The sequence below is a fragment of the Ranitomeya variabilis genome, chromosome 4 (genome assembly GCF_051348905.1).
Source record: "Ranitomeya variabilis isolate aRanVar5 chromosome 4, aRanVar5.hap1, whole genome shotgun sequence".
Lineage (NCBI taxonomy): Eukaryota > Metazoa > Chordata > Amphibia > Anura > Dendrobatidae > Ranitomeya > Ranitomeya variabilis.
In genome coordinates, this window is record NC_135235.1 from 305,348,443 (window position 1) to 305,376,139 (window position 27,697).

Consider the following 27,697-nt stretch of genomic DNA (forward strand, 5'->3'; position numbering starts at 1 on the left):
TATTTGCTTAGTATATATGTATGTATATTTCCATTGTATATGTAATGCATGTATAATGGTCTGACATGTATGTAATATATGTGCTAGGTGTATATTTGCCTAGTATATGTATGTATATTTGCATTGTATATGTAATGCATGTATAATGGTTTGACATGTATGTAACATATGTGCTAGGTGCATATTTGCCTAGTATATATGTATGTGCATTTGTATTGTATATGTAATGCATGTATAATGGACTGACATGTATGTAATATGTGCTAGGTGTATATTTGCCTAGTATATATGTATGTATATTTGTATTGTATATGTAGTGCATGTATAATGGTCTGACATGTATGTGATATATGTGCTAGGTGTATATTTGCCTAGTACATATGTATGTATATTTGCATTGTATATGTAGTGCATGTATAATAGTCTGACATGTATGTAATATATGTACTAGGCGTATATTTGCTTAGTATATATGTATGTATATTTCCATTGTATATGTAATGCATGTATAATAGTCTGACATGTATGTAATATATGTACAAGGTGTATATTTGCCTACTATATATGTATGTACATTTGTATTGTATATGCAGTGCATGTATAATGGTCTGACATGTATGTAACATATGTTCTTGGTGTATATTTGCCAAGTATATATGTATGTACATTTGTATTGTATATGTAATGCATGTATAATGGTCTGACATGTATGTGATATATGTGCTAGGTGTATATTTGCCTAGTACATATGTATGTATATTTGCATTGTATATGTAGTGCATGTATAATAGTCTGACATGTATGTAATATATGTACTAGGCGTATATTTGCTTAGTATATATGTATGTATATTTCCATTGTATATGTAATGCATGTATAATGGTCTGACATGTATGTAATATATGTGCTAGGTGTATATTTTCCTACTATATATGTATGTATATTTGTATTGTATATGCAGTGCATGTATAATGGTCTGACATGTATGTAACATATGTTCTTGGTGTATATTTGCCAAGTATATATGTATGTACATTTGTATTGTATATGTAGTGCATGTATAATGCTCTGACATGTATGTAATATATGTGCTAGGTGTATATTTGCCTAGTATATATGTATGTATATTTGTATTGTATATGCAGTGCATGTATAATGGTCTGACATGTATGTAATATATGTTCTTGGTGTATATTTGCCAAGTATATATGTATGTACATTTGTATTGTATATGTAATGCATGTATAATGGTCTGACATGTATGTAACATGTGCTAGGTGTATATTTGCCTAGTATATATGTATGTACATTTGTATTGTATATGTAGTGCATGTATAATGGTCTGACATGTATGTAACATATGTTCTTGGTGTATATTTGCCAAGTATATATGTATGTACATTTGTATTGTATATGTAATGCATGTATAATGGTCTGACATGTATGTAATATATGTGCTAGGTGTATATTTACCTAGTATATATGTATGTACATTTGTATCGAACTGTTTGTATATTATTGTAGATGTTCGCATATTAATGTGTCGCAGTGAAATCTCTCGGTTCTGTATTACTCACGTCTGTGATGACTTTCAGTTTCTTGATGTATGTGGCTTCGGTGTGGATCAGCTCCCATATGGCCTCCTGCTGGTGACACTGGCGTCTGGATAAAGTCTGCAGGGACACAGGACAATGGTCAGCGTGATGTACGGAGTCAGCAGAACCAAAGGCTACAAATCACTTCTAGAGTCAAGTCTAGACTAGGAGAGCGGGCCCCAGCACCAGAAACCCGGAGATCTCAGCCTTGGCTTCTATGTCATGAGGGGCTCTGGGCTCCACCACATGATTGTGTTATATACATTTCTATACACCTATTGTGAGATGTGCCATCCATTAAAACTCAAGGGTTGAGGAATAAACCATGTCTATTGAAGACGGTGGCAATCCTTTATGTAGGATCTGACAGAGGAGCAGAAGTTTGGAGAACATCTTGGACTATTAGCTTCAGCAATATTGCCAGCCCCCAGTTAATTTATATAGACACAATCTAATCTACTATAAAATTAAGTAATTTTTTAGTGTTTTACCTCAGGAACATCAATGATTTCCTGCCAGCTGTCTTCCAGGCTAAGATTCGTGTCGTCCTCTTCTTCTTCCCAAGAATCCTGGTCGAAGCACAACTGTTGGGGGAGTTTGGGCAGTCCGAACATGCTGTACGAGTGCAATTTACTCTCCAACTGTTCCATCTTATCGATCTCCTATAGAGAGAAGATAAAGTAGTCATGCAGTCAGTATATAGAGAGTGAAAAATAAGCCAGGGCATTTCAGGGATCAATGGGTGAAACGTACGTCCAGCCTATACAAAGGTAAAAGATGTCAGGATTGTCCCTAAGTCCTTTGACTCTGCATCCAGTCCTGCTCCAAGCAGCTGGCGGCGTATACATCACCCCTGTCTATGTATATATGGAAAGGCTGCATTACCCACTAACCAGACTGCTGCTAATGGATGCAAATGAGATGCTAATAAGATTAGCAGGGGGCAGTGACACACTTGGATGGAGCAGATTCCCTTCTTTGTTTGGCCGTTACTGTGGCTCGTGCTTGGACTTTTGGCAAAGCCCAAGAGGCCTTTAAATGAAAAGCAACAGCTGGGAGCAATGGGCAAGGGTCGGGCGCTGAATGAGCCACAGACAATTGGAGCCATCCGGACACCTCAGAAATATTGAGAGGTCAACATGATCTTAGAAAGGACGTGGCCCACCGAGTAATAGAAAAAAGCCATCCACCTCCAGGATCCGGGAGCACAATAGCAATAAGTCAGTAATTCTTGCACTTAATTTTCTTTATTGGAAAAAGATGCGGTGGATACAGATAGTTGTAGATATGGACTTCATAGATACAATTAACTAAAAATAACAATAATAAAATGTCTGAAAAGAGTTCTTTTTCTATCTTTATCATTCAGATTGTGAGCTCCAAAGTGGACAAAGTGTGATGACATTGTCTGAGAAGTGCTGCGGAATATGTTGGCGCCCTGTAAGCAAGCAAAATAAATATCTAGCTATAATACATCTAGTAATTACGGTGTTATATTTCTATATGTCTATATCATGTCTATCCCACTATCTAATATTTATCATACCTCTTTAAAAGTCTAATATTTAGCTCTAATATCTATGTAGCTAAACAAACAAGTACATCGGCACGCTGAGAGCACGAAGGTATCAGAGAACACCAAATGTATGAATTCAAACTGCATTACTGCTATATAGACTATACTTATAAAACTGAGGTATGACAAACTGGCCAATTTGCATGTGCTCATCGGCCACAACAAGGTGCACCCCATAGACGGGAACCCACATATGTGCTCATCTGCCATAACAAGGTGCACCCCATAGACAGGAACTCACACATGTGCTCATCTGCCACAGCAAGGTGAATAACCATAGACGGGAGCCCACATTTGTGCTCATGTGCCATAACAAGGTGCACCCCATAGACAGGAACCCACACATGTGCTCATCTGCCACAGCAAGGTGAACCACATAAACGGGATCCCACATTTGTGCTCATGTGCCATAACAAGGTGCACCCCATAGACAGGAACCCACACGTGTGCTCATCTGCCACAACAAGGTGCACCCCATAGACAGGAACACAGACGTGCTCATCTGCCACAACAAGGTGCACCCCATAGACAGGAACACAGACAGGTTCTCATCTGCCACAACAAGGTGCACCCCATAGACAGGAACACAGACAGGTGCTCATCTGCCACAAACTGCACCTCATAAACGGGAACCCAACATGTGCTCATCTGCCACAAGGTGCACCCTGTAGACAGAAACCCACATATGTGCTTATCTGCAAGGTGCACCCCATAGACAGGAAGCCACACATGTGCTCAACTGCCACAACAAGGTGCACTCCATAGACGGGAACCCACACTCAAATTTAAACTTACGTTTCCTGGGTTAAGATTTTCTGCATATATTTGGGTGTAGTGATTGCCTCCATATTTGGCTTAGCGTTCCTCCCATTGCTTACGACTTTCCTTAACAGGGAACCTTTCCCGTCCCAAAACACTGTTAACCTGCAGACATGAGGTTAATCTACAGGTTTTTAGCATTCTATAGCTGTGCGGCACCGGCACTGAAAACTCAACTGATGAGAGAAGATGAACTTTATTCCTCAAGGAAAACTCCGGCTTTCAGTCTTAGGGGTGGGCCGACCCCTGTAGTGAGCGGTAGCTATAACCACATCCCAGCACTGACTGACGGCCAGCTCTGTACTGATGCACTGTCCAAAAAAAAAAGAGGCAGCCCACCATTGGTAGTTGAAGTTTAAAGGTGCTGAATTTTAATAGCCCATCACGGCGACGTTTCGGCTCATGTGGAGTCATGTGAGAAAGGCTATACATGAGCTGAAACGTCGCCGTGATGAGCTATTAAAATTCAGCACCATTGAACTTCAACTACCAATGGTGTGCTGCCTCTATTTTTTTTTTTGGACTCCTATGACAAGGTTTGGTATATAACTGGGGGGCTCTGCACCCTAACTATGTTTTTTGTGCTGCTCTTAACTCTTTTTGTATTTGTTATCCATCTATCTATCTATTATCTATTTATCTATTATCTATCTATCTCATATCTATCTATCTATTATCTATCACCTATCTATCTATCATATATCTATCTATTATCTATTTATCTATCTATCTATCTATCTATTATCTATCTATCATCTATCTATCTATGTATGTATCTATTATCTATCTATCATCCATCTACTATCTATCTATCAATCATCTATCTATCTTCTATCTATTATCTATCTAGTATCTATCTATTATCTATCCATCATCTATCCCATATCTATCTATCATCTATCTATTATCTATCTATCATCTATCCATCATCTATCTATGTATCTATCTATCTATTATCTATCATCCATCTATTATCTATCTATTATCTATCTATCTATCTATCTATCTATCGTCTATCTATTATCTATCTAGTATCTATCTATTATCTATCATCTATCTCTTATCTATCTATCATCTATCTATCATCTATCTATCTATTATATCTATCTCTCTATTATCTATCTATTATCTATCTATCTATTATCTATCTATCTAATGGTGTAATCTTCAAGACCGAAGAATGGACCGGTGACTTCTTTTAGCCGATTTGCGTCTTTAGAACCCAGAAGAACTTAAAAGAAGTTACAAACGATGGGACATGTGCACCGCAAGTTGCTTTTACATTGCTGTACATATATTCATTCTAATTGGTGTGTTGTTTTTAACTCTTTTTCAGGTAGGTCAAAAAGATGTTGTAACATCCTTAACTTATGGAAGGAAGTTGATCTACTCGTCTGTGATGTGCTTGTCAGCTGCAGCACACACACCCTACATCCCGCATTACTCGCATTAGGTATTGATAAGCTTTTTCAAAGACACCAATATATGGTTTCTGACATCCCAATCACTACCTCTCATATGATTGCCAAGTGGAAACACAAAGATATCCCCATCTATCGAAGACATTATCAAAAGAGTAGTGACACATCACATATGTGAACACAACTTCGCTCTCAAGAATGGGGATCTCCTGAAATATGACATACTTTGGTCCTTTGGAATACAAAAAACATACCATAGCGTTTTGTAGTATTGTAGTAAGGGTCTTTATAAGGCCCCCATAGAAATCACTGGGCTAGTTCTGTACCTCTGATTTTATATCAATGTATTGGATGAAGCATTGAGTCTAGAAGAGAATTTAGTGTTTACTGAGGAGCACCATATGGCGGCACATGGAGTGGCAACAGGTCTGTAAAAGGTCCATACACGGCCCATGTACACTGCACTGTCATACATAAGAGGCCTGGCTAGGATTAGAAGTCACATTTCGCTTTGTGACCTACATGACCTCACCATACAATCAATCATACTCCACATATGACATCATGATTGCGGATTAATTATTCCATCCACCTATATTGTCCCTGTGAGGTGCTGTCATTCATCCATTCTGCTTTTGTTTTTAATTACCCGCTCTTTTATGATGGCAATCAATAAATATTTGACTATATAATATAATAAAATTACTACTTTGCCTTATACATCGTTTATGGGAACGTCTTTTATAGGTTTGTATCTGTCACTTATCCCTTTCACATACGTGCAGTAACCGCTCTTCATTTTCCACGCACTTAGTTATTCTTCGTCGATTTATATCTGTGTGTGTGAGCTCAACATACATTGTGTATTCTCCTATCACCGGTGGCCATGATATAAGCCGAGACGGTATATACAGAATATATACGCTAGGCCAGTCCAGGTGCATATAGTAGAGCCAGACAGGTCATTCTGGAACTTGTAGTGCAGGAGGACAGCTGGTGACCCGCATATTGTCTATCACCCTGAACAAATACCGAGACCTAAAGAAAACACAGGAATGTTTGCTCTACATGACGGACCCTCACAAAGCTTTATGAAGAGTCAGGATACCTGACCCCTGACTGGTTTCACTTGAAACTTCACCTTGTCACAACGTGTCTAATACTGAATCACTGACTGTCAGGCAATTAGCAGCACGGAAAGTCTAGTGACGGGCACAGCCGGCATTCTCCTGATAGCGTGCCAAGGGGTGGCCGGGCACATTACCCCTGCTCACATGGACACAGAGGTCATACACTGCACCATGTTATTATTCTGTATGGAATACATCAACTGATAGATGGATAGATAATAGGTAGATAATAGATAATGTAGATAGATAAAAGATAGATAATATATAGTTAATAGAAAGATAATAGATAATGTAGATAGATAATAGATAGATAATAAATAGATAATAGATAGGTAATATATAGATAGATAGATAGATAGATAGATAGATAGATAGATAGATAGATAGATAGATAATAGATATATAGATAATAGATAGATAAATTGATAGATAATAGATATATAGACAGATGATAGATATATAGATGATAGATAAATTGATAGATAATAGATATATAGACAGATGATAGATAGATAGATAGATAGATAACAGATAGATAGATAATAGATATATATATAGATAATAGATAGATAGATAGATAGATAGATAGATAATAGATAGATTTCATAGATAGATAGATAATAGATATATAGAGAGATAGATAGATAGATAGATAAATAGATAGATAGATAATAGATCGATAGATAAATAGATAGATAGATAGATAGATAATAGATAGATAATAGATAGATGATAGATAGATAGATAGATAGATAGATAGATAGATAGATAGATGATAGATAGATAATAGATAGATGGATAGATAGATAGATAGATAGATAGATAGATAGATAGATAGATAGATAGATAGATAACCTTTCCAAATGGGCCTGTAGTGCCAGCTCCGAAGAAGCCGCTGAAGCGACTGGCAGCTCGGTTCTTCCAGGTGTCGTTGTTGGGCAGGGAGCAGCTGATATTCTGGAGAGACTCTTGCACGGGAATACTGGCATCACCAAGGAACTCATTCATATTCTTTCTTCTTCTCCCTGGAGCCTAAGCACAAAGGGAGAACCAAAAACAATATTACCCTCCATAGGTTACACTACCATCAGTTACGCTGTGTGTACAGTACAATCTATATATTACAGCCTTATGGAAAGTTCTTAGAAGAAGCAATGATATAAGGAGGCAGTGCTCCGATCTTCAGCGTCAGACAAAAGATGGACCTAGCAGAGCCTTATACACACGACGCTAATCCTAAAGGCTTTATAGAGCGCACTCGTCCATCCAGGCATGTACACATTGCGGTCATCACAGTCCAGACTGCGACCAGCAGCTCTGTGTCAGGAATAACCACACCAAATAATAAAACCGGGCAGGAAGGAGAATTGTAGACCAAATGTTCAGGTGCCATGACTTAGATGGAGCGTGCAAAACAAGCGTGAATCTAGCAAAAATATAATAAATCCTATAATATTAGATCTGATCATGATGATATCATCTCTTAATGTCAATAGTGATGCAAATTCTCAAAAATTAGTTATCATTTTCTCTTATTAATCCAAATATGGAAATGTTAAAGTCTAGACTCTGGCAACCCCCTGAAAATTTTTACAAAAAGGCTACATTTTACTTTTAAGGTTCTTAGTACACCTGAGACCCCTGAGTTTCGACTAAACTAAACCATAGGACCATATAGACAGGGTCTAAGTCCACCATAGTGGTACCAAAAGTAAATTAACACCTGAAAAGCGGTTTGTTACATTTGTTAGACATGGAATGTTGTTTGACTATGTCCTCACAATAGAAAACTGCAGATGACAAATATTTTATATATCCTTTTGAAAATTTTAGGTATCATTTTTTTTTTTTTTTTACAATTATCATTTAGGTAGTCAGTGGAAGTAAATCATCAGTAACCACCACCTCTAGAATCAGTGCCGGCTTCCTTCATACAACCCCCCATATCTCTTCTGCCTGGACCCTCACATGAGGGAGCGACGACTAGTATTTTATACGGATGTAAACGATGTTAGAAAATATCGATATAGAATTGTGACACTTTTCCAATCAGTAAGTATAAAAGTAAAACTAATACCGATGAGCGATATAATAATAATATATACTATGTAACAAATGATGACATAGAATCTATACAGAAGGTTCTGTGTAACAAAAGAAACAAATAGGAAAAATAAATTAAGAACAAAATAATCAAAATAATGGAGTAACATCACATCCCTCAGCTGTAGGGAAGCAGATCCTCACCTCTGCCGGACGTGCGGCTCCGATTATAGGCTGTACCCCATGATGTGTCATGTACAATGTCACACAGCTGCCTCCAGAGCACAGAAGGAGCCGCTCCAGACTAGTCTGCCTTATAATTAATATCACATCCCATATCTTATTGAGAGGAGGATGAAAGTCTTGTGTCAACACTCAGCAAAGTCAATAGTCAATAAAGCAGATTGCATTGCTGGCCCGGGTATTACTGAAGCCATGGCAATCACATTCCTGGCTCTCTCTCTGCTTTCCCTCTTCTCCTCTTTCTAATTTGATTCTGTAGCTTTAAGAAAAACAGGCAGAGCAAATTTGCATGAAGTGGGCAGGGAGAAGTGTGCTGCAGCTGGTGACAGGGCTGTGCCTGCCTGCTAATGAGGACTGCTGCTGACACCCTCATGTTAACCCCTTACAGGTGTAGCCGTGAAAAAGCTGTGTCTAGAAATGGTCCATGAGGGCGCACACACATATTAATTTATGTGTATATGATCATATTAGTATATATCATAAGGGTCCCCTAAAAAAATAATTTTATATATATATATATATATATATATATATATATATATATATATATATATATATATATATATATATATATATATATATATACATACAAACATATATCTGATAATGAAAAAAAAGTACAGGATAATACTGTAAAAAATAGTTGTGTGTGTATATATATGATATTAATATATATATAATATCAATATTTACATATATTTGTATACATATATATGTATGTATATAATATAAAAATATGTCTATATAGTGTGGTAGATCAGCTCACTCAGAGGTACATGGAGGTAGAAACTGGAACACTGTCTCTTTAAATCCTTCACTGGTTTATTTGTTATATGCTGCATAAACCATGGTGAAGTAAAATAAATACGGCCCCTTGGGCCAAACAGGAAACCACAACAAAATGGTATCTCCCAGTGCATAAATCTGCGGGAATCTACCGGATCAGGGTTAGCAAAACCACATGGTTCAGTTTAGCACCAACACATGCACTTTCTTGGAGTTACTCTCTTCAAACACCTAATGCCTCTAGAGGCCTGGTATTTAAGCTCCAGACCACACAACAGGGTGGAGATAAGGTGGACAACCTCCCACTCTATGGTTGTCCACAAAAACCTAGCCCTTCAACAAAATGGCTAATTAACGCCTCTCATTAGTGTGCTGGAGCAAAACTTCCGGGTTCTAAATCACTGAAACCAACAGCCTCAGTGAAACATATCTCCCCTCCAGCACTTTGCCAGTGACATTGTCACAATAGATATACATATATCTATATCTATCTAAATACATACACATAAATATATATATATATATATAATTATTATTATTATAAAAAATATTATTACATCATTACCTTGTACTCTTTTTTTCCCCCCCATAATCAGATTATATCCTAAAGGAAACCTGTTGCTGAGTTAGGCTCATGTAAGCACAATGTAAGGCTATGTGATTGGCACAAAGGTTTCACCTAAAGCCTCATTCAGCCATTAGTGATTTTTCTGGTGCGCAAAAAAAAATTCCGATTTTCATCAGTGTTGGGTCAGTATCAGTTTTTACCATAAGCAATTTTCTGGTTTGAAAAGAATAAGTAAACTGCAAAACTTCTTCTGTGCATTGCATTGTTAAAAGCGGACAGTGTACGGACAACACAATGACAGCATTTGCGTGCTGTCCGTGATTTTTACGGATCCATAGACTTGTATGGATAATGCTGCTCTGTGACTGATCAATGATGGACATGCAGTGCTGGACTGGGGTGCCAAGGGTCCACCAGTAACACTGGCCCACTTTTCACCTGCACACAAATATTATACTACCTTCGTTCACGAGGGTAGCTTCGTCTCAGGGAAAGTGCACTTCACGCACTTTCCCTGAGACGAAGCTACACGTGAAACGCACGTCGGGGTGCCGCCACCTCTTAAAGGTAATGTCCTAACATGTTTCCTTAATGCTTGATATTTACATCTGAATGATCTGGGTGATATATCCCCAAATTCACTATACGTTACCAGTCCACTTGGTCTTATTTATTTAAATTCTCTCTAGCAACCCTCTTAAAGGCAAAGTTCACATACATGCGCGAAAGAACCTTTTTATCACTCATTGTAGTTTTTTTGTGTGAACCACTCATATATATACGTATTTTTTGGTAAACATGTTAAATGATGGCATATGTTAGCGATATACAAATATATATAACCTTTTTCTCCTTTGGGCTCAAAAATTTTTTTCTTGGGAAGCTTTGATTTTGGCTCCCTTTTCACTTTCTGCACAACAGGCCCTCAATGCCTCTTTGCTAATAATAATATTTTTAAAAATAATTTTTCTATTTTCCATAACTTTATTAGCAATCCACTGCTTTCATTTGGTGTTTTTTTTTTTTGCATATTCTTATCCACATTTTGTACCAACGACAAAAATTCTAAAAAAAATGTTTTTAAATATTTGTTCCAATAAAAATGATGTAATTTTATGGCTTTTTGCTTCCATGTTCTATTTTTGATGTTTCTAATAATTTTGGAAGTTTTGCCGCTGATCTAAGCAGCGCCTCTTTCTTTGATGCTCTATGACAAAATGTAGAGTGCCTACAGATCCATACGGATCCAAGAGCCACCACGCGTGCATGGACCCTGAGAAGCTTACCATAATTATAATATTTAAATCGTTCAAATATAATATGTATCAGTGAGATGTTTTGTGTTGAGACTTTTCCAAGTTTGAGCCCAAATTCCTGGGGGCTTCAACCTTCCAGAATGAGCCATAGGGATCAGTAAAGCACAAATAGTTGCCTTTTTGTCCAGGTTTACTAAAACAAACACCATGTAATCTAAAGCCAGACAATGTCCTGCAGCCTTCACCCATCCAGGACAGAGCAAAAGAGCAAGTCTGGAAATCCACATACATGTGTGAGGTCATAACATTCACTACTGGCTGATAACTGCGAACACAAGGCATATATATCCCAATAAACACAATGATGTCCAACATGGCCAATGCTGCATGCCAAATTGTACAATTCAGGCGACTGATTAGCAGAGAAGTGGACTATGTAGTCAGGGACTGCTCATGACCCACTGGCTAAAAAGGACCCGTCACTTTCTGTAAACCTTTGTTTTTTTTATGTAGCGTAAATGCCACTGTTCTCCTGAAAACGGCGTTGTTGTTTTTTTGTTTCTGCGCCTCTCCATTCCTGAGATATGGTCCTCTCTTCCCTGTCCATGAATCAAGTATTGTTATCCAAGTGGGCTTTGACCTCAAGAAGAGTTGAGAGCTGCGCCCACTTGGCTAACATGACGAGATTTACAGACAGGGGAGAAAGGGTCGTATCTCGGGAATGGAGAGGCGTAGAAACAAAAGAAAAACAGCGCCGGATTCGGGAGAACAGTGGCATTTACACCAGGGAAAAATATTATGTATTTATGGCAAGTGTCCTTTTTAAAAGGTAGATATGCAGGCAATGGTGTAGATGTAATTTGAAGCAATTTGCTCCCAATGTAAATAATCTATAAGAGGCTCCCAGAAATATTGAATGAACGGCACCGCTAACCTTCTATATATCAGAGGATATGTTGGGCATCCAAGGTGCCAAAGCACAGGTGCAACTTCCACTGTGTACCTGCTTTAAACTTGAGTGGCCAGGTAATTAAATCTTCCGCAGCCCATAGGGACCAGGGCATTAATAGGTCACTCAAGCTACAATATACTGTAACTAGTTTCAAAGACATGTTAAGACTTGTAGCTCCTCATATATTGGGAATAGAAGTCAGCTCAACATCGCCATTAGATGATGTATATCAAAATAGAATGGAATTAATATATCGAGCCATGGCTACAAAACACTAGGCAAAAAGTTTCCGTTACAGAGTAAAATGTATAAATGAAAATAACAGGACAATAAAAATAAAATGTAGAAAAATATTCATATATATACAAAAATAAAATATAACTTCTAAATAAATAAATGAGAAAAAAATATAAAATAAAACATGAAAGAATAAAATGTGTTACTCCACATAGAAGGATGAAAAATAAAATAGAACGATTATAAAAATAAAATATGATATATAGAAAAATATTCATATATATATATATATATACATATATATATATATATAATACAACAATAAAATATAACTTATAAATAAATAAATGAGAAGAAAATATAAACTAAAACATGAAAGAATAAAATGTGTTATTCCACATAGAAGGATGAAAAATTAAATAACACGATTATAAAAATAAAATATGATATATATAAAAATATTCATATATATATATATATATATATATATATATATATATATATATATATATATAAAATACGAAAATAGAATATAACTTATAAATAAAATAAATAAATCAGAAAAAGAAATATAAACCAAAACATGAAAGAATAAAATGTCTAACTCCACATAGAAGGATGACCAATTCTATTTTTGGAATTCAAATAAAAAATAAAAATAATTAGATAAAAAAATAAAACATGAAGTAAAGGATAAACAAGAATAAATCTCATCTTAGAATATAGGAGGCACCCCCACCGCGGAGACTATGCTGATGCTTACCTTTAAATCATTTCCGGCAACCAAGACCTCATCTATCACAGAGAGACGATCCCAACTCTTCCATTCTGAAAGTCTACCCATAGTGGATTCTGAACTGATGGACTTTTCCTTTATTTCATGAGAAAAGATCCAAATATTTTTTTGGTGATGGTAGAATTTACCAGAAACAAAAAAAAATCTACAAATCTACAAATTAAATGGAAAAAAAAAAAAAAAAAAAGGGTGCGCTGGAATTAGGGAACTTGTCCCATGTCAGTCTAGAGGACAAGACCCTTCCTCAGGCCGATGGAGAGGACAATTATCCTGAAACATCAATATAAGAGTGTGAGGGGCAAGGAGCCCAGGCTGGGGGAAATATAGGGCCAGGAGGAGTCACCATTCAGACCTCATTTCCCTCCTGTCACCATTCAGCAAAGCAGATCTCATCAACTCATCAGTGGCTGAGGGACATCAAAGGAGGCTGGAGCTGTCCCTCTGGGGTCCTAGGTGGCCAGATTGGAGGGAGAGCAGATCACACCTCCGCTTTTTGTCGCACAGATAAGGACCTGCTATGGCTGCACACATTGTGGCCCATTCTATGACATAATCATTATGCAAATTCATTAATTAGGAAAATGTGAAAGAAAACAAAAACAATTAAAATAATGTTGTGAAAACAAACAAAACCAAAAACAAACCCAATCAAACACCTCATTCATTTAAGGGGTCATCTTTGCCTAATGATGTAGGGACCATAGAAACTTGTTTCCGGAACAGGTCTTAACATGATCTGAAATAAGGGGGTTTCTGTAAATTGTTTTTACAATTGTATTGTATAATGAGACATTGCAATTCCTCCCTATATAAAAACTCAGCTTGCAGTCACAGTATAAATCCGAAAAAGAAAATATGTATAATCAGGGGCGTACATACCATTGGTGCAGCCTCTGCGGCCGTATAGGGGCCAACGGGTTAGAGGGTCACTACCACCTCCAAAGCAGGTGGCATTGGGCATGAAGCTGAGCTTTTCACCTGCAAAGGGCCCATCTTGCACAGGAGTCCTGGACATAATGCTTCTCAGAGTTGAGGGTTTGCTACACCTGAGCTAAACAGATGGGCTACATTTTACCTGCGCTGACACATTGTAACAAATTATCAAGACATAAGTGGGATATGTACTGCCGATGTGATCTGTCAATAGAGGTTATGTTAGACTGGATAAAATCACGTGAACATTAAAACAGAATTTAGAGGCAGCAATGTCTGCAAATATGGTTTTTCAATAAGTCTGAACCATATATTCCAGCATATCATGTAAGGGGTTGCTCAAGAGCTAACAATCGCAAAATTGAAGTTCCAAACACAGTGGCATGTAAAGGTTTGGTCAAAATTACTGTTAGGGTACTGTCACACTCTGCAACTTTCCAACGATCACGACCAGCGATATGACCTGGCCGTGATAGTTGGAAAGTCGTTGTGTGGTCGCTGGAGAGCTCTCACACAGACCGCTCTCCAGCGACCAACGATGCCGAGGGCCCCGGGTAACCAGGGTAAACATCGGGTTACTAAGCGCAGGGCCGCGCTTAGTAACCCGATGTTTACCCTGGTTACCATCGTAAAAGTAAAAAAAAAAAAACAGTCATACTCACATTCCGGTGTCCGTCAGGGTCCCTCGCAGTCTGCTTCCCGCACTAACTGAGTGCCGCCGTAAAGTGAAAGCAGATCACAGCGGTGACGTCACCGCTGTGCTCTGCTTACTTTCCGTCCGGCAGTCAGTCAGAGTGGGAAGCAGACTGCGAGGGACCCTGACGGACACCGGAATGTGAGTATGTACGGTTTGGTTTTTTTTACTTTTACGATGGTAACCAGGGTAAACATCGGGTTACTAAGCGCGGCCCTGCGCTTAGTAACCCGATGTTTACCCTGGTTACAAGCGAACGCATCGTTGGATTGGTGTCACACACACCGATCCAACGATGACAGCGGGAGATCCAGCGACGAAAGAAAGTTCCAAACGATCTGCTACGACGTACGATTCTCAGCAGGGTCCCTGATCGCTGCTGCGTGTCAGACACAGCGATATCGTATGGATATCGCTGGAACGTCACGGATCGTACCGTCGTAGCGACAAAAGTGCCACTGTGTGACAGTACCCTTATTGTAAGCAGTCAAGTAAGTTGAAGATGAAAAGATCTCTAAAAGGCCTAAAGCGAAAGATGACACATTTCCTTGTTTTGGGGGTCAAAAAAATACATACAGTACAGACCAAAAGTTTGGACACACCTTCTCATTTAAAGATTTTTCTGTATTTTCATGACTATGAAAATTGTACATTCACACTGAAGGCATCAAAACTATGAATTAACACATGTGGAATTATATACTTAACAAAAAAATGTAAACAACTGAAAATATGTCTTATATTCTAGGTTCTTCAAAGTAGCCACCTATTGCTTTGATGACTGCTTTGCACACTCTTGGCATTCTCTTGATGAGCTTCAAGAGGTAGTCACCGGGAATGGTCTTCCAACAATCTTGAAGGAGTTCCCAGAGATGCCTAGCACTTGTTGGCCCTTTTGCCTTCACTCTGTGGTCCAGCTCACCCCAAACCATCTTGATTGGGTTCAGATCTGGTGACTGTGGAGGCCAGGTCATCTGGCGTAGCACCCCATCACTCTCCTTCTTGGTCAAATAGCCCTTACGCAGCCTGGAGGTGTGTTTGGGGTCATTGTCCTGTTGAAAAATAAATGATGGTCCAACTAAACGCAAACCAGATGGAATAGCATGCCGCTGCAAGATGCTGTGGTAGCCATGCTGGTTCAGTATGCCTTCAATTTTGAATAAATCCCCAACAGTGTCACCAGCAAAGCACCTTCATACCATCACACCTCCTCCTCCATGCTTCACGGTGGGAACCAGGCATGTAGAGTCCATCCGTCCACCTTTTCTGCGTCGCACAAAGACATGGTGGTTGGAACCAAAGATCTCAAATTTGGACTCATCAGACCAAAGCACTGATTTTCACTGGTCTAATGTTCATTCCTTGTGTTCTTTAGCCCGAACAAGTCTCTTCTGCTTGTTGCCTGTCCTTAGCAGTGGTTTCCTAGCAGCTATTTTACCAGTATGGCCTGCTGCACAAAGTCTCCTCTTAACAGTTGTTGTAGAGATGTGTCTGCTGCTAGAACTCTGTGTGGCATTGACCTGGTCTCCAATCTGAGCTGCTGTTAACCTGCGATTTCTGAGGCTGGTTACTCGGATAAACTTATCCTAAGAAGCAGAGGTGACTCTTGGTCTTCCTTTCCTGGGGCGGTCCTCACGTGAGACAGTTTCTTTGTAGCGCTTGATGGTTTTTGCCACTGCACTTGGGGACACTTTCAAAGTTTGCCCAATTTTTCGGACTGACTGACCTTAATTTCTTAAAGTAATGATGGCCACTCGTTTTTCTTTACTTAGCTGCTTTTTTCTTGCCATAAAACAAATTCTAACAGTCTATTCAGTAGGACTATCAGCTGTGTATCCACCAGACTTCTGCACAACACAACTGATGGTCCCAACCCCATTTATAAGGCAAGAAATCCCACTTATTAAACCTGACAGGGCACACCTTTGAAGTGAAAACCATTCCCGGTGACTACCTCTTGAAGCTCCTCAAGAGAATGCCAAGAGTGTGCAAAGCAGTCATCAAAGCAAAAGGTGGCTACTTTGAAGAACCTAGAATATAAGACATATTTTCAGTTGTTTCACACTTTTTGTTAAGTATATAATTCCATATGTGTTAATTCATAGTTCTGTGTCATGAATCCCAATAACTAGGGATAGCACAGGACAAGCAAAGTACAAATATATTACGGACGAGCTCTAGGGTGATGGAACCTGGGCTGACCGCTGCCCTACGCCTGACAAACGCAACTAGAGATAGCCAGGGAGCGTGCCTACGTTGGTTCTAGACGCCACGCACCAGCCTAAGAGCTAACTAGCACTGCAGAGAAAATAAAGACCTCACTTGCCTCCAGCGGAATGAACCCCAAAAGATATAGTTGCCCCCCACATGTATTGACGGTGAAATGAGAGGAAGGCACACACATAGAGATGATATATATAGTTTTAGCAAATTGAGGCCCGCTGTAAACTAGAAAGCAGAACGATACAAAAGGGGACTGAGCGGTCAGCAAAAAACCCTAATCAAAAAAACCATCCTGAGATTACAAGAACCCATGTGCCAACTCATGGCACATGGGGAGAACCTCAGTCCACTAGAGCTACCAGCTAGCATAGAGACATAATAAGCAAGCTGGACAAAAAACCAAACAACTGAAAATCAGCACTTAGCTTATCCTGAAAGATCTGGGAGCAGGTAGGCAGGAACCAAACAGAGCACATCTGAATACATTGATAGCCGGCAAGGGAAATGACAGAAAAGCCAGGTAAAATAGGAAACACCCAGCCACTGATGGACAGGTGGAAACCAAAGGCCGCAACCCACCAAAGTCACCCAGTACCAGCAGTAACCACCAGAGGGAGCCCACAAACAGAATCCACAACAGTACCCCCCCCTTGAGGAGGGGTCACCGAACCCTCACGAGAACCCCCAGGGCGATCAGGGTGAGCTCTATGGAAGGCGCGGACCAAATCAGTCGCATGAACATCGGAGGCGACCACCCAGGAATTATCCTCCTGACCATAACCCTTCCACTTAACCAAATACTGGAGTTTGCGTCTGGAAACACGAGAATCCAAGATCTTCTCAACAACATACTCCAATTCTCCCTCCACCAGCACCGGAGCAGGAGGCTCAACCGAAGGAACAACGGGCACCTCATACCTCCGCAACAACGACCGATGGAACACATTACGAATAGCAAACGATTCTGGGAGATCCAAACGAAAAGATACAGGGTTAAGAATCTCCGAGATCCTATAAGGACCGATGAACCGAGGCTTGAACTTAGGAGAAGAGACCTTCATAGGGACAAAACGAGAAGACAACCACACCAAATCCCCAACAAGAAGTCGGGGACCCACGCGGCGACGGCGATTAGCAAACTGCTGAGTCTTCTCCTGAGATAACTTCAAATTGTCCACCACCTGATTCCAAATCTGATGTAGCCTGTCCACCACCACGTCCACTCCAGGACAATCCGAAGGCTCCACCTGACCAGAGGAAAAACGAGGATGAAACCCCGAATTACAAAAAAAAGGAGAGACCAACGTGGCCGAACTAGCCCGATTATTAAGAGCAAATTCGGCCAGTGGCAAAAAAGCAACCCAGTCATCTTGATCAGCAGAAACAAAACACCTCAAATAAGTTTCCAAGGTCTGATTAGTTCGCTCCGTCTGGCCATTCGTCTGAGGATGGAATGCAGACGAGAAAGACAAATCAATGCCCATCTTGGCACAAAACGTCCGCCAAAATCTAGACACAAACTGGGATCCCCTGTCAGAAACGATATTCTCCGGAATCCCATGCAAACGAACCACGTTCTGAAAAAATAAAGGGACCAACTCAGAGGAGGAAGGCAACTTAGGCAAGGGCACCAAATGAACCATCTTAGAAAAGCGGTCACACACAACCCAGATAACGGACATTTTCTGTGAAACCGGGAGATCAGAAATAAAATCCATGGAAATGTGCGTCCAAGGCCTCTTCGGGATGGGCAAGGATAACAACAACCCACTGGCCCGAGAACAGCAAGGCTTAGCTCGAGCACACACTTCACAAGACTGCACAAAGGTACGCACATCCCTAGACAAGGAAGGCCACCAAAAAGACCTGGCCACCAAGTCTCTAGTACCAAATATTCCAGGATGACCAGCCAACACAGAAGAATGGACCTCGGAGATGACTCTACTGGTCCAATCATCCGGAACAAACAGTCTTTCTGGTGGACAACGATCCGGTTTATCCACCTGAAACTCCTGCAATGCACGTCGCAAGTCTGGGGATACGGCGGACAATATTACCCCATCCCTAAGGATACCAGTAGGCCCAGAGTCTCCAGGAGAGTCAGGCACAAAACTCCTGGAAAGAGCATCTGCCTTCACATTCTTTGAACCTGGCAGGTATGAAACCACGAAATTGAAACGAGAAAAAAACAACGACCAACGAGCCTTTCTAGGATTCAAACGCCTGGCAGACTCAAGGTAAATGAGATTCTTGTGATCAGTCAAGACCACCACACGATGTTTAGCACCCTCAAGCCAATGACGCCACTCCTCAAATGCCCACTTCATGGCCAAAAGCTCCCGATTACCCACATCATAATTGCGCTCGGCGGGCGAGAATTTTCTAGAGAAGAATGCACATGGCTTCATCACCGAGCCATTAGAACTTCTCTGTGACAAAACCGCCCCCGCTCCAATCTCGGAAGCATCAACCTCAACCTGAAAAGGAAGTGAAACATCTGGTTGACACAACACAGGAGCAGAAGAAAACCCGGCGCTTAAGTTCCTGAAAGGCCTCCACGGCCGCAGGAGACCAATCAGCAACATCAGCACCCTTTTTAGTCAAATCAGTCAAAGGTTTAGCAATACTGGAAAAATTAGCAATGAACCGACGATAAAAATTAGCAAACCCCAAGAACTTCTGAAGGCTCTTAACAGATGTAGGTTGTGTCCAGTCACAAATCGCCTGAACCTTGACGGGATCCATCTCAATAGTAGAAGGAGAAAAAATGTACCCCAAAAAAGAAATCTTCTGGACTCCGAAGAGACACTTTGAGCCCTTCACAAACAGAGAATTGGCCCGCAGAACCTGAAACACCTTCCTGACCTGTAGAACATGAGACTCCCAGTCATCAGAAAACACCAAAATATCATCCAAATACACAATCATAAACTTATCCAGATATTCACGGAAAATATTGTGCATAAAGGACTGAAAGACTGACGGAGCATTGGAGAGTCCAAAAGGCATTACCAAATACTCAAAATGGCCCTCAGGCGTATTAAATGCGGTTTTCCACTCATCACCCTGTTTTATCCGCACCAGATTATACGCACCGCGAAGATCTATCTTAGTGAACCACCTAGCCCCCTTAATGCGAGCAAACAAATCAGTCAATAATGGCAATGGATACTGATACTTGACTGTAATCTTATTCAGAAGGCGATAATCTATACAAGGCCTCAGGGAACCATCTTTTTTTGCCACAAAAAAAAAACCTGCTCCCAGAGGGGACGAAGATGGACGAATATGTCCCTTTTCCAAGGACTCCTTAATATAATTCCGCATAGCAGTATGCTCTGGCAGTGACAGATTAAATAAACGACCCTTAGGGAACTTACTGCCAGGAATCAATTCTATAGCACAGTCACAATCTCTATGCGGAGGGAGCGAATTGAGCTTAGGCTCCTCAAAAACATCCCTATAGTCAGACAAAAACGCAGGGATCTCAGAAGGAGTAGATGAAGCGATTGAAATCGGAGGTGCATCATCATGAACCCCCTGACATCCCCAGCTTAACACAGACATTGTTTTCCAGTCCAGGACAGGATTATGAGTTTGTAACCATGGCAGACCAAGCACTAGTACATCATGTAAATTATAAAGTACAAGGAAGCGAATCACCTCCTGATGAACGGGAGTCATGCGCATGGTCACTTGTGTCCAATACTGCGGTTTATTCATAGCCAATGGTGTAGAGTCAATTCCCTTCAGAGGAATAGGAACTTCCAGAGGTTCCAGACTAAAACCGCAGCGTTTAGCAAATGACCAATCCATAAGACTCAGGGCAGCGCCCGAATCCACATAGGCATCGACGGAAATGGAAGACAGTGAAAAAATCAGAGTCACAGACAAAATGAACTTAGGCTGCAGAGTACCAATGGCAAAAGATTTATCAACCCTTTTTGTGCGTTTAGAGCATGCTGATATAACATGAGCTGAATCACCACAATAGAAACACAATCCATTTTTCCGCCTATAATTTTGCCGTTCACTTCTGGACTGAATTCTATCACATTGCATAGTCTCAGGTGCCTGTTCAGAAGACACCGCCAACTGGTGCACGGGTTTGCGCTCCCGTAAACGCCGATCAATCTGAATGGCCATAGCCATAGACTCATTCAGACCTGTAGGCGTAGGGAACCCCACCATAATATCCTTAATGACCTCAGAAAGACCATTTCTGAAGTTTGCAGCCAGGGCGCACTCATTCCACTGAGTAAGCACCGACCATTTCCGAAACTTCTGACAATATATCTCCGCTTCATCATGCCCCTGAGAGAGGGCTAATAAAGCCTTTTCAGCCTGAATCTCCAGGTTAGGTTCCTCATAGAGCAATCCCAATGCCAGAAAAAACGCATCCACACTGAGCAATGCAGGATCCCCTGGTGCCAATGCAAATGCCCAATTCTGAGGGTCGCCCCGCAGGAAAGATATTACAATCTTGACCTGTTGAGCAGGGTCTCCAGAGGAGCGAGATTTTAAGGAAAGAAACAATTTACAATTGTTCCTGAAATTCAGGAAGGTAGATCTATCTCCAGAAAAGAACTCTGGAATAGGAATTCTAGGTTCAGACATGGGAGTGTGAACAACAAAATCCTGTATGTTTTGAACTTTTGCCGCGAGATTACTCAGGCTGGAAGCCAAACTCTGGACATCCATGTTAAACAGCTAAGATCAGAGCCATTCAAGGGTTAAGAGGAGGTAAGAAGCAGCTAGACAGCAATTAAGGGCTAGGCAGCAAAACTCTGAAGGGAAAAAAAAAAATAAAAAATTTCCCTTAAACACTTCTCTTTCTCCTGCTTCAGCCCAAACAATTAACACTTTGTGGGCCGGCTATACACTGTCATGAATCCCAATGGCTAGGGATAGCACAGGACAAGCAAAGTACAAATATATTACGGACGAGCTCTAGGGTGATGGAACCTGGGCTGACCGCTGCCCTACGCCTGACAAACGCAACTAGAGATAGCCAGGGAGCGTGCCTACGTTGGTTCTAGATGCCACGCACCAGCCTAAGAGCTAACTAGCACTGCAGAGAAAATAAAGACCTCACTTGCCTCCAGCGGAATGAACCCCAAAAGATATAGTTGCCCCCCACATGTATTGACGGTGAAATGAGAGGAAGGCACACACATAGAGATGATATATATAGTTTTAGCAAATTGAGGCCCGCTGTAAACTAGAAAGCAGAACGATACAAAAGGGGACTGAGCGGTCAGCAAAAAACCCTAATCAAAAAAACCATCCTGAGATTACAAGAACCCATGTGCCAACTCATGGCACATGGGGAGAACCTCAGTCCACTAGAGCTACCAGCTAGCATAGAGACATAATAAGCAAGCTGGACAAAAAACCAAACAACTGAAAATCAGCACTTAGCTTATCCTGAAAGATCTGGGAGCAGGTAGGCAGGAACCAAACAGAGCACATCTGAATACATTGATAGCCGGCAAGGGAAATGACAGAAAGGCCAGGTAAAATAGGAAACACCCAGCCACTGATGGACAGGTGGAAACCAAAGGCCGCAACCCACCAAAGTCACCCAGTACCAGCAGTAACCACCAGAGGGAGCCCACAAACAGAATCCACAACAGTTCTGATGCCTTCAGTGTGAATGTACAATTTTCATAGTCATGAAAATACAAAAAAAAATTTAAATGAGAAGGTGTGTCCAAACTTTTGGTATGTACTGTATGTATTGCCATTTTTTACATTTTAAAAATTACATAAAGGAAAATGAGCCAATGCAAAAGTTTGGGCACCCTAGGAGATTTGTGTGCTCAGATAACTTTGACCAAGGTTTCAGACCTTAATTAGCCTGTTAGGTTTATGGCTTGTTCACTATTATCGTTAGGAAAGGATAGGTCTTGCAAATTTTCCGGCTGTATTAAAATCCAGCCTCTTCTAACTTTGTGCCAAAAAACAGCATCCATGGATTCTTCTAACCAGATGCTTACCCCTCTGAAAATGAAAATGGTGGAGTCCCACAAAGCAGAAGGCTATAAGAAGATAGAAAATGTTTTCATGTTGCCCTTTCCTCAGTTCAAAATTTAATTAAGAAACGGCAGTTATCAGAACAGTGGAGGTCAAGATAAGGTCTGGAAGACCAAGCAAAATTTCAGTGAGAGCTGCTTGTAGGATTACTAGAGAGGCAAATCAGAAACCCAGCTTGACTGCAAAAGATCTTCAGAAATATTTAGCAGACTCTGGGAGTTGTGGTACATTGTTCTACTATTCAGAGACACCTGCACAAATATGGCATCGTGGAAAAGTTATCAGAAGAAAACCTCTCATGCGCCCTCACCATAAAATTCACCATCTGAAGTATGTAAAAGAACATCTTAACAAGCCTGATGCATTTTGGACATAAGTCATGTGGACCGATGAGGTTAAAATAGAACTCATTGGTCACAATGATCAATGGTATGTGTGGAGAAAAAAGGGCACAGAATTTCAGGAAAAAACTATCTCACTATCCATTAAGCTTGAGGGTGTATCCGTCATGTTTTGGGGTTGCGCAGCAGCCAATGGCACAGGGAATATTTCACAGGTAGAGGAAAGAATGGATTTAATAAAATTTCAACAAATTCTTGAAGCAAACATAACATCATCTGTAAAAAAAAAGCTGAAGTTGGAAAGAGGATGGCTTCTACAAATGGATAATGATCCTAAACACACGTTAAAATCCACAATAGACGACCTCAAAAGGTGCAAGCTGAAGGTTTTACAATGGCCCTCACAGTCCCCTGATCTGAGCATCATTGAAAATCTGCATGCAAGACAACCCAGGAATATCACAGAACTGGAAGAATTTTCCAAGGAACAATGGATGAAAATCCTTCAAGCAAGAATTTAAATATTCTTGTCTGTCTACAAAAAGCGTTTACAAGGTGTGATACTTTCAAAATGGGGTGCTACTAGGTACTAACCATGCAGGGGGACTAAACTTTTGCATCAGCCTATTTTTCTTTTTGTTATTTTTAAAAATGTATAAGATGAAAATATCTATATATGTTAATAAAATACAAAGGAAATGTGTCATCTTTAACTTTAGGCCTTTTAGAGATCATTCAATCTTCAACTTGCGTTATTGTTCACAATAACAGTAATTTTGACCAGGGGTGCCCAAACTTTTCCATGTCACTATATATTAAAGAGAACCTTTCACTTGCTGGAAAAATTGAGTTAAATAGTTCATTAAAAAAAACTAAAACAAAAAAACCCTGAGCTCCTGTGATTCTGCCTTACTCTATGTTGCTCCATTGCAGAGATATCCATGATTGCTTCTTCTGGAGTATTTGATATCTCTGCTTGTAGTGCAATTGATACAGGAAAGATATATATGTTGTAGTGCAATTGGGCATTTCTTTATGATCTTTTCGGCAGGTGTGAATTTTCATCAATCCCTCCCAGATTCTGTCAATCACAATATAACAGGGTGCTAGACTTTAACTGGAAGTATCTGGGGGAGAGAGATAAAAGCCAACATCCCCAGAGAAGACATTAAAGAAACGCCCAGTAAAACTATAAGCAGAGATTTCACATACTGTGCTTCAAAATAAATAAATGTGTATATCTCGGCAACGGAGCAACGCAGAGAAAAAAGGAAAAGAGCGACAGAATCAGGGAAGCTCAAGGATTTTCATAAGATATTTAACTCAGTGGTTTTGATCAAGTGACAGGTCTTTAAAGACAAATCACACATGTTTTTATGATTATCTATGTTGCTGTATAAATATTGATGCCACACAGATGTCACATGAATGTAAAGAACGAACACATAGATGGCTCACAGATGGAATACGGATGAAAATTGTTTGAATTCTCTGGAAAAAAATCAGACAAGTTTTCATAAGCTCATCCACACCCGGCCTTTGACTAAGACTCAATGATAACTTGGGTTTCAGAAAAAATAGCAGTTGATCGGCAGTATCTCCCCAGATTCTCCGTACACAGAAGAGCAGGCTCAGCCGAGCGCTCCTGTGCTCTCTATGAGAAAGCTGCTGCCAGACATCTCTGGTGGCGGCTTATCTCTTTGGGAACAAAGAGACTGACAGTCGAAAATCAGAAATGCTGGATTCTCATCCCCCCTGACAATCATGTCCAGTTATCATCCCTTTGAAATGGCCCGTGGATCAATCAGTTATGTTAGCAGGACAAAAAATGTACGCAGACACAACTTTTTCTTCTGGCTAAAAATTGCATGGCAACAAGATTTGTTTTGTTTTTAACATTGAAGTCTCTGGAAAATGGATCCTTTAAATAGCTATCTACATTGCTCAAAAAAATAAAGGGAACACTAAAATACCACATCCTAGATACCTCTAAATGAAATAATCCAGTTGCAAATTTCTATTCATTGCATAGTGGAATGTGTTCATAACAATAAAACATAACAATTATCAATGTAAATCAAAATGAATATCCCATGGAGGTCTGGATTTGGAATGATACTCAAAATCAAAGTGGAAAATCAAATTACAGGCTGATCCAACTTCAGTGGAAATGCCTCATGACAAGGAAAAGACGCTCAGTATTGTGTGTGGCCTCCACGTGCCTATATGACCTCCCTAATGTACAACGCCTGATGATGATGATGAGGCGGCGGATGGTTTCCTGAGGGATCTCCTCCCAGACCTGGACTAAAGCATCCGCCAACACCTGTGGTGCAACGTGACATTGGTGGATGGAGCGAGACATGATGTCCCAGATGTGCTCAATCGGATTTGGGTCTGGAGAATGGGCGGGCCAGTCCATAGCTTCAATGCCTTCATCTTGCAGGAACTGCTGACACACTCCAGCCACATGAGGTCTGGCATTGTCCTGCATTAGGAGGAACCCAGGGCTAACCGCACCAGCATATGGTCTCACAAGGGGTCTGAGGATCTCATCTCGGTACCTAATGGCAGTCAGGCTACCTCTGGCGAGCACATGGAGGGCTGTGTGGCCCTCCAAACAAATGCCACCCCACGCCATTACTGACCCACTGCCAAACCGGTCATGCTGAAGGATGTTGCAGGCAGCAGATTGCTCTCCACGGCATCTCCAGACTCTGTCACGTCTGTCACATGTGCTCAGTGTGAACCTGCTTTCATCTGTGAAAAGCACAGTGCACCAGTGGAGAATATGCCAATCCTGGTGTTCTATGGCAAATGCCAAGCGTCCTGCACGGTGTCGGGAAGTGAGCACAACCCCGATCTGTGGACGTCGGGCACTCAGACCATCCTCATGGAGTCGGGTTCTAACAGTTTGTTTTGTGCAGACACATGCACATTTGTGGCCTGCTGGAGGTCATTTTGCAGGGCTCTGGCAGTGTTTCTCCTGTACCTCCTTGCACAAAGGCTGAGGTAGCGGTCCGGCTGCTGGGCTGTTGCCCTGCTACATCCCTCTCCACATCTCCTGGTGTACTGGCCTGTCTCCTGGTAGCGCCTCCAACCTCTGGACACTACGCTGACAGACACAGGAAACCTTCTTGCCACAGCTCGCATTGATGTGCCATCCTGGATGAGCTGCACTACCTGAGCCACTTGTGTGGGTTGTAGAGTCCGTCTCATGTTACCATGAGTGTGAAAGCACAACCGACATTCAAAAGTAACCAAAAAATCAGCCGGAAAGCATTGGTACTGAGATGTGGTCTGTGGTCCCCACCTGCAGAACCACTCCTTTATTGAGTGTGTCTTGATAATTACCAATAATTTCCATCTGTTGTATATTCCATTTGCACAACAACATGTGAAATTTATTGTCAAACAGTGTTGCTTCCTAAGTGGACAGTTTGATTTCACAGAAGTTTAATTTACTTGGAGTTATTCTGTTGTTTATGTCTTCCCTTTATTTTTTGAGCAGTGTATTTTTCTTCCGTTTGAAAGGGATATGTTTTTTGCATACTGGTTCAGTTTCAGACGCATGATTACTAAACATGTAAGCTTAGCCATAGATCGTCAGCCAATCCCGTCGATATCGGGGAGATTAGCTGACATTAGTCTAGTGTGTATACGGACGGGGCCTTTAGTCTTAAGGCCCCCAAACACATAACGATGTGTTCGAATGACCGTCTAATGTGAATTGGGGTGCCTGCTGACTGATCATCAGAAGAGATGTTGATCGCACATGTCCAATGTCAGATCGCATTGTTCCCCTTGAGATAAGCCGCCGGCCGACGTGTCAGTCGGTGGCTTTCTCATAGAGACCACAGAAGCACTCTGCTGAGTGAGCACTCCTGTGGATGGGAGAGTTGGTTGAGATGGCCGTCAGCCTAAGCATCATTAGGCCAACAGCCATGTAATCTGTATGGCCAGCTTTAGGATAGTGTTGCAGGTGTAGACCTGATATGGTGGCAAGTGAAGTCCCATCCCTATGGGTCTATGTCACAGACCTTTAGCC

At 40.8% G+C, this 27,697-nt stretch overlaps 1 protein-coding gene across 3 annotated transcripts in view; it reads right to left on the reverse strand.

The window, feature by feature from the left end:
• The window catches only part of PLEKHG5 (pleckstrin homology and RhoGEF domain containing G5), a 264,891-nt gene that overhangs the window by 16,946 nt on the left and 220,248 nt on the right, over positions 1-27,697 (reverse strand). For all 3 annotated transcript variants that reach the window (XM_077250373.1, XM_077250374.1, XM_077250375.1), the window contains 3 exons: positions 7,397-7,573; positions 2,087-2,257; positions 1,578-1,673 (listed from right to left, as the gene is read on the reverse strand). In XM_077250373.1, the coding sequence (XP_077106488.1) occupies positions 1,578-1,673; positions 2,087-2,257; positions 7,397-7,573 (444 nt within the window). The remainder of the gene's footprint in view (positions 1-1,577; positions 1,674-2,086; positions 2,258-7,396; positions 7,574-27,697) is intronic.